The sequence below is a fragment of the Pholis gunnellus genome (assembly GCF_910591455.1).
Source record: "Pholis gunnellus genome assembly, chromosome: 5".
Classification (NCBI taxonomy): domain Eukaryota; kingdom Metazoa; phylum Chordata; class Actinopteri; order Perciformes; family Pholidae; genus Pholis; species Pholis gunnellus.
This window is the reverse complement of record NC_136531.1, coordinates 16,015,926-16,024,963: the sequence shown is the minus strand read 5'-3', so window position 1 is coordinate 16,024,963 and position 9,038 is coordinate 16,015,926. Positions and strand designations below refer to the sequence as shown.

Below are 9,038 nucleotides of genomic sequence, written 5' to 3'. Positions count from 1 at the left end.
CATTATTTTGTACTGAGATGACAATGAACATGATCTACATAGTGTACATTATATTAACTGTATTTGTATGATCATTAATACAGTCTCATTTGGCTTCAAAATTACCACATCATGAGAACAATCGATTGAAAGATGAAGACTGCGATGCAATACATAATATAACTATCATGTCAATACTCAATATGACCATAAAAATATATATTTTTCAAGATATTAAATCCACATTCAGTTACATATACAATTCACAAACAACCGTAGCTATTGAGAACAGTGTTTCTTCTACAGCATCCTCAATACAAATCTGGATATCATCATAAAGCATATAATGATATCTAATGATATAAAGCATAAAAAACATTATCCTTACTTAACCACAAGCCTGCATCTCCTGAATCCTGATGAAGACCATGTTCAGAGATATGTATGTCCAGAAACAATATCCATGTAGAGACAGTGTGAAACTTGGATGCAACAGACTCTGGTATTCATCACTGAGGACTGATTGTTCTTTGTTTGTGGGCGGAGGATGCTCTGCGCGCATGGTCTGTGAGTGTGTGTTGGGTTGGCCTCCTTCCCGGTTGGCTGTACCACTGTGATATATAATTATGTCCCATTTTGGTTTCATTTCACTTCCTATCATTCCAGTTCACTAGACTACTCATTAGAATAAAGCACACACTCTCTGTCCTAATTTTCACCTTCACCTCGGAGTGATACACAAGGTCTCCAATGAGGTTTGTTACTCACTTGACACTGAAATGGGTCTCTGAATATTTCAACGCTACTCAGTTTTAGCATTATAAACACGTAGTCTGTGGTATCAGACAATATAAATATGAAATATACCATGTAACCTTAATCCCTGACTATTTTGAATTTAGGAATAACTTTATAAAAAGAATATTTCTTCATACGAGTGAAAACTAAACCTGCCACAGCCAACATTTACCCTGTCTTTGGCAGGTTCTAATTTCATTGGCTGTTAATACAAACATTGAAGCACGCATATGGATGATTTGTGTACAGATGATCAGAATCATCTACATATTCAGCGTGTATAAGCAATATGAACTCGACTTCCTGTTGACATCAAATAGTTTGCCGATAACCTGTCACGGGCTGAAATGCGTCTTACCTGAGGTTGGGTTACAGTACACTGTTCTGACAGTGTGCGCCTACAAAAACGTGACAATTAAAATGCCCTAGACCCCTCTGAAACATGTTGACTTAGAGGCCTGGTGGCGCTCACTCGCGCTGCTTGCAGCCACTCAAAGTCTGCAGCAGTCTGCACGCGCAGCCCCGCCTCCTCCTACAGATTGGTGGATCAGCTAAAAAGACAAAAACACACCAACAGAATCACTTTCTACAGATAAACACGTACATACAACGATGGAGGTTCATTTCTGTGTGTGGAACAGTCAATCAAACTTTGGATTGAATTTGAACTATTTTTAACTATTTTTGAGTGAATGCATTTAACATTTTAGTGTATTATTTCTGTGATGAGTAACACCTACAATTATTCCAACTGTAATGTAGCATGGACAGTGAGTGAGTCTGTCACAATATTGTGCAGGCTATGGATGTAAATAAAATACATTACACTTTTTATGCAAAAAACACATTTATGGTTCATTAGTTTGTTTAGTTTTATCTCGTATTTTTGTCCCTTGTCGAATGTGTTTTTTGTTTTCTTCTCTTCTTTTGAGTATTTGAACAAACGTGTCAGATGACACTAATCCAATCCAATTAATAATCCAATCATTCTTTTTTCTTTATGTCAATTTTATTACTTACTTTTAGGAGATAAGTTTATTAGAGGATTGCTGTGAATTTATTCTTCATTATGAGGTCTAAGGAGAGGGGCATATCTGAGAGCAGGCCCCCATTTTTCATAACATAGATGTAGTTTTTTATTGGTTCCTTCACAAAGATCTGAGAATGATTTCCTCTTTTCTTTTTTTTAATCAAGCAATGTTTAGGATTTCATTACCTTACTTTATGAGGTGTTTTCTGCAAAGACAGTTGGTGAAGAGTTTTAGTTTTGCTTTTCTTGTGAAATAAAAGTCTTCAGGACCACAAAAACCCTTCAAATGAAACAATATGAGGAGGAAAAATCTCTCGCATCCACACTAAGGCAATAACCTGTGAGTAGATGTCATGGAGATTCTTTTAAAACACTAGAAGCAAACACAATTAAAATCACAGACCCTGATGGATTTGAAGATTATTGAGACTATTACTAAATGTTTGGGATCTAAATAAGCTGGGCAATTAAAGACACAGAACCTCCTTTAGGTTACACTTTTGTTCTGCCAATAACTCACAGACCATGAAAATCCACCTCACTTCCAAGAGCTGGCTCCCTCAATCTCAAAGTATTTGAGCAAAGAGGAGCAATCATTTCTGAGATGCTGAACATAGCAGAGATGTGTCAGGTATTCAGGCGCTGCATGTCTACGTAAGCAGTGAGGGTTTCATACGCAGCTCGCATGTTATACTGGGACAAAGCATCTGCGTCTCTATTGTCAATGTGATTTAGCCATAAAATAAAAGGCTGGATTTGTCACAGGTATTGGCTTTCACTGACCTGCATCATGTCTGCAAGATAAAAACCTGTTACATTCACAATGTTTCAATAGGTGGCAATCAGCAAGACAACAACAGAGAAAACCGTTGGGCACAAGTTACCTGTTTCGCCCACATACAGCAATTTATGGTAATTTATGGCTTCCCATGAGGCAGAGGGAGCAAACATTCATACAGCAAATATGACAACAAACAAATAATCTAAGAGCTTTTAAACTGTGCTCATCTTTCTTTTCTAAAAATATATTCTCATTTGTAATTTCAGCTAAAAATTACTTGAAAATCTATGATTCTTTGTAACAACGCCTGACAATAATTGTAGAGGTGAAAAATTAAATGGCTTGAAAAGCAATAATAATCTGGAATGGTCCTTTAATTTTCTTTGAGTCTTGAGACGGTGCTGTCGGCTCAGAAATGGCCCTCCTTCTTCTTCTTGTTCTTCTTCTTCTGGGGCTTCTTCTTGGACTTACAGTCAATGATCAGCTGAGACTGACGCTTCAATTCCTCACGCGATATGATGTCAGCCTCGTCCTCTTCACTGTCGTCCTCTGAGACACAAACGGTGACAGTTTAGACTGTGTGCTTGTATTAGTGTGTGTGTGTGTGTGTGTGTGGCTCCCAACTCACCGTCACTGAAGAGGTCCAGTCTTTGGTCCTCGGGTAGCTTGACACGCGTGTTGTAAGCTGGCAGTTTCCCTTCAATCTTCACATAGAACTGCTCAGAGCAACAAAAAGAGAACAGTCAATGACTCCCACCAGTAAAACATGTATTTTATATTTCATGAAGATTTTCTTTATTCAATATTGATTCTCAAAATCCCGGATTTGCATGGAATCTGGCTTTATGTTTTTTGTCAATGTCAAGTTTTTTTCTTGGGTAGGATATTGATTTTTTTAAGTCTTATAATAAAAACAGAATTTCACATTCATTTCAAATTTACCTATTCACAAGGAAATTAGTGTTGGGGAACTTTAGAAACAAAACCTTAGAGCCAGTTTGAAGTTGTGGGAGAGTTTTTTTTAGATGTATCTACAACAACCACTAACCAATGTTTTATCATGTTTACATCATCATACACGTCAGTTGCATAGGCCAAGTGGTGTTCACCTATTATGGTGTATGATAAGTGTTAACACTGAGTACTTTTGGGGATGTTTGTGTCTCAGGTGCAGAAGGTCGATCTTTCCCAGAATGGATGTACTTCTTAAAGGTAGAAGTGATGGTTGTTTGACCCGGACAGCCGAGCTGTTTCTTGCAGTAGCAGTCAGGCAAACAAGGCTGCACTGATTTTGAAATTATCAGCTCAGAGTTACGTCAATTACAAAGATTATGCTTTCTAAAAATGGACCTTAGAGTAAAACGGTCAATGTCATTAGCAATGTCCTACAGTCTGTTACGTATTTCCTATAGTACATTCTGATATCCTACAGTGTGTTCTCAAACAGAGAAGGTGCTGCCAGGCGTTAGTAATCAAGAACAAATACTTCAGGTGGCTCTAATGGCTGCCTTTCCATTCAGATAAGCTATGCACGCACAGCTGCATACATGCGCACATGCTCAACCTGCCATGCTGTGTTCATTTGTCGCACCTTGCAACTACACACCTCTAAGGTTTCGTGACTGCATCTTGCACATTGTGACATTATCACGTTGACAAAGTCGGTCCACAGACAGACATGTGCAACGAGGCCAAACACACACAGAGACTCACAGGGCATTAACAATAATAGCCACTCGCTGTCGCAGCTGCCAACCACATGCTGTTGTGGTTGGTGAATATCCAAAACAGAAATATGACATGTATTTAAAACCCCTGTGAAGCCAGAGGAGTGCTGATGAGTGAAGTGTCGACTCACCTCATCTTCCTCCATCTCCTTCAGAATAGCAGCCAAATCCTTTCCCTGAAGCTCCTCGTGCAGCAACTGGAACTTCAGCTCACACTGGGTCATCAGCTCCAACACAAACTCATCTGAGTCTGGAGACACTTCCGCCACCGTGTCCTCAGTCTGGAGAGAAATTGATTCATGATGAACACACATGCACTTGATTATCACCAGAAATTCTGAGAGGAAAAGAATTCAAACAAGAGATGGATGTGTTTTTAGGGGATAAGTAAATCGACCCACATTAAGTCAGACCATAAGTTTAGCCTACAGTCATGATGGTTGAAGTCATATTTACCAGTGTGATGTGATGAAGTTTGTCTGCGAGGTGCTCCACTCCGGCTCGGACAGTACCGCGGGCTTTAACAAGACACTCCAGGCGCTCTTTGACTGCATCGCACCTCTGCTGTTGAGCTTGCAGTTGCATCTCACACTCCTCCAGCATCTGTTGGTCACTAGTAAAACCACAGAAAAAGTGTAGAGGCTTGAAACTACACATTACACAGCTGCATCCACAATTACTTCGTTCCACTGCAGTACTACTGTCTGAATGTCTCACCTGGAGAGTTTAGCCTCTCCAGAATATTTAATATCCTGGAACTGTTGGCTCAGGAGCTCCTTCTGCTCCTTCAGCTGCTGCAGCACCTTCTCATTTTGTCCCTTCAGCTTCTCCAGATGTTGGTGCGTCTCCTTCTGTGAGATGACGCGCTCCACTATTTCCTGCACACACATGTCCAAAAAGAAGAACCTTATATGTTAACACTAACCACATACCTAAATACATCCATGTGCAGCGTGTGTTTTTGTGTGCATGAATACACAGCTGGTGTAGCCAGTCCTTCTATTTCCACATCCATACCTGAACATCTGTGACCCCGGTGGCCTCCTTGATTTGTTGGAAGGCCTCCTCGAAAGTGGAGATGGCCTTATCCTCTTCACCCCCCATCCTGGGGGTGCTGCGCTGGGCATCACTGCTCAGCTCATCTGGCTGCAGAGTTGTTCTCTGAGCCTCAAAACATAAATAATGAACTACTATTATTTTACTAAACATGAGATAGTAATGAGGGTGACTGAGTATTGTAGGCCCTTCTGTGGTCATGTTTCTTGATGTCATGTTTCATCGTGTGCACATGGCCAGTGAGAAAGTAGGTGATCAAAAGAGGGAACATCAAAATAATGTTGTTGAGGTGTACATATATATATATATACCACCATGTGTATCTCACCCTTCTATCGACTTTTTCAGCCTGGGCCTTGCGCTCCTCGACCTTTTTCCTGTAGCTTGCTATAATACGCTCTCTCTCCTTGCGCTCCTTGTAGAGCAATTCTTCCTGCTGCTGTAATTCAACCTGGTGGGGAGACAAAACGGGAAGAAGAGTGACATTGTTTGGGAGAAAATTGCTGTTTGCACAATGTATAGTGACGAGGTAATGTATCTGTTTTTCTAAGTTGTATTTATGCATCAACGTGAAAAGGTGGTGAACAAACACTGAAAAAGCCGCTGTGACTCATGTAACTTCTATAGTTTTAGTAATGGTGAGTCAATCATCCTTATGACACCTTCACTAGTAACATGCATGCTGAAAACGCATAGCAGAGGAGGCTTGCAAGTCACCTTAGCAGTGTCTTTAGAGAGCTGTGCCTTGTTGTTCATGACCTGCATGTCGTGAAGCTCGTCTCTGTGCTTCAGGATTTCTGCCTCCAGACGGTCCAACTGGCTCCCGAAAGTCACACTCTCCTCCTGACGTGGAGACAGGACAGGAAATACAGATGTAGAAAGTGAGAGTGGCACTGAGTGTTTCTAGAGTAAAGTAAAGGCTCATAAGAGGACTGTTGCAATACCGCGATCTAAACCACTGCATTATATATATTAGTGGCTAAAAATGAGGGTTGTGATCTGGAAATAAATTCCCGAAAGCTTGATCTATTAACGCGCTTTAGCTGCACTGGATAACAAATAAAAAATGTAACTGTGAATAGATTTAAGTGCATTGTCTAGCACCGGTAATATCAAAAAAATGTCTTTAGTACAAAAAGGAGAGGTCAGGTTTAGTGCAAACAAAGGTAAAGTGAGTACTGTACGACTGTGGAAGTCTCACTCAACGTTTACATATCACAAACACAGGGGCACAACAAAGTGTCGTAGTACAGGCCATTACCCTGCAGAGAAACAGCGCACATCCATTTTTTTCTGTATATGATGCCTTTAGTATTAGCAGACTGTGTACAAAACACGGCCTCAAAAGGGTGTCTGTTTATGGAGAATGCACAGCTACCACATTTGTACTTACACAAGTTGCAAAATAATGTCTACAATATGCAGCTCAGCACAACGACACACTAATTATTACAGGAGGCGGTGACAACAACACCTCCGTAATATGTCCAGCAGGTGAAGATTTGTACAGAACCGTATACAGTGTTGGACTGACCTGCAGGTGACTTTTGAGTTTCTGATAGTTAATCATGATGGTCTCGGCCTCTTTGCATTTAAACTGGTTCTTCTCCAGACTGTTCTCCAGCGCCCGCAGGTTCTGAAGACACACGTGCACATTGCTTACAGGCTGTGTACTGTGACGACATGTATTTCGTAAAAAAAATGAACATTAGGGAAAAAAACAGGAAAATATAATTAGTTTTATGTTGTGCGTATTTCTTCATGAGGTAACCACCATGGCATCTTCCTCCTTCTTCTGAGTGCGAGCATCAGCAGACGGTGCTCCACTGCTGCCCTCTGGTTTCCTTCTCTGGCATTCCATCTGCAGCTCTTCGAGGCGACGCTGGTGGGTCTGGGTGGTGTGTTTTAGGGCATTGAGCCGCTGCACCTTGGACAGCACCCTCTGTTCGAGTGTTGTCAGCGCTGCCTGAGAAAAGACATGAAGACAGTGAGCGGGAAACAGAGAGAGTTGCAGTCTGTGTCAAACTGTGATGTCACTTCTATTGGCCACAAAACTGAGAACTTTCAAATTGTGTTGTAACATAGCTATCGACTATATTGAGGGGTTAACAGTGGGGAAACCTTTGGTGAAACTAGTCCAACAATATCATTTTGTAGTACACTATATGAAAACATATCTAAATGATCTATTCATAATAATAAGGGTGAACAACAACAGCTGCTATGAACCATAATATCACACAGTATTGATGCTCCTTCCTCTCACCTTGGCTGACATGTTGCGGTAGGCATCCTTCTCCAGCCCTCTGTCCTGAAAGGCCACTTTGACGACATTTTCATCACCCTGTAGGAGGCGAGACACCAAAAGGAACAAGATTGTAATTGGTAAGAAAGTCAGTGTTGATGACGAAAGATAAGTGAGGACAGAGAAGAAGCAACAGCGATGGGAACGTTGTGCTCCCAGTAGACCACCCAACACTAAAAATCTGTGCAATATAAAAACACTGTGCAATAGTACAATTATTCTGTTATTGTGGATTTTTTTAACTTTTTTACTTAGTTAGTATTCTTTACTGTTTATTACTTATTTATAATACTTGTTTTGATCTTGTTTTGTTACAATGTACCTTGTTTGCACTATCCACTATGCTGCTGTAATCCTGTAAATGTCCCCACTGCGGGACTAATAAAGGACTATCTTATCTTATCTTTTATTGTGGCACTTACAGCATTAACGTCTGCCAGCTTCCTGTAGAGCTCCTTGTTCTCCTGCCTCAGCTGGAGGACGTACTCTCTGTTCTTCTTGATCGCGCACTGAGAGCTCTCATAGGACGCAGCTCTGTCGCACTCTGGTGGACAACATGGAATCATTACATCGACACTACGCGGGGTGAGATGTGAGTCTCGTTATCAACGCTCAGATGAACAGACTCACCCAGAAGTTGGATCTTTCGCTGCATCTCCATTATTTGGTCGTGCAGAGGAGGTTTCTTCGACTCGGCTCTGAACGCCATTTCCGTGTTATTGTTGTTGTGTTATCAGAGGAAACGTGCCCACCGTGGGTATTAGCGTGACCGGCACGAAGTCTTCTGGTGGTGTCCAGTGTTGCCTAGCAACCTGTACACGCGACCTTACAACTTCCCATTAACCCTGTCGGTCTCGCGCGTAATGGTCTCATGGTCAGTTTATTTCTTTTAGAAATACCACAACTGTTGGGGAACTACCATGTATGCTGCTCCTGTAAAAAGTAATAAACAAAGGCTTCCAGATATAGGAAGCATAGTCAGAAATAATTTGTAAACGTTGTACTTCTATTGTTCGATTATGAGCAATGACCATTTTACAAATGTCATACCTGAAACTATATGTCACGCATGACTGTACACAATACATATTTATCTTTGTCAGTGTATAAGTTGTAGATACATTATGCATTTTTAACAAGTAGATCAAATATATTTAGCCTAATGCTCTATTTCAAATGGCCTTTTCTTCAAAAATGTCATTTGTCAGCATTATCAAAATAAGACAACAACAACAATAATCCATGTTACTGTACACATATAAACCTAAGAAGCAGTGGCTCTTTTTGTTTTGTTGTCCAAAACAAAAAAAGCAAAATGTATGGCAAAACAAAGTTTTATAAGTTTACAACACATCGAAAGGT

At 40.7% G+C, this 9,038-nt stretch overlaps 1 protein-coding gene across 1 annotated transcript; it reads right to left on the bottom strand.

The window, feature by feature from the left end:
* Nucleotides 1–2,959: 2,959 nt before the first annotated feature.
* On the bottom strand, nt 2,960–8,385 carry odad3 (outer dynein arm docking complex subunit 3; the record flags this gene model as incomplete). The annotated part of the gene is made up of 13 exons (XM_079160051.1): nt 2,960–3,137; nt 3,217–3,304; nt 4,447–4,596; nt 4,772–4,928; nt 5,033–5,193; nt 5,333–5,482; nt 5,700–5,822; nt 6,089–6,214; nt 6,906–7,007; nt 7,146–7,337; nt 7,638–7,715; nt 8,099–8,220; nt 8,307–8,385. 13 exons carry the CDS (start codon nt 8,383–8,385, stop codon nt 2,998–3,000), a joined length of 1,668 nt encoding a protein of 555 aa, XP_079016177.1. The 3' UTR covers nt 2,960–2,997.
* Nucleotides 8,386–9,038: the final 653 nt, after the last annotated feature.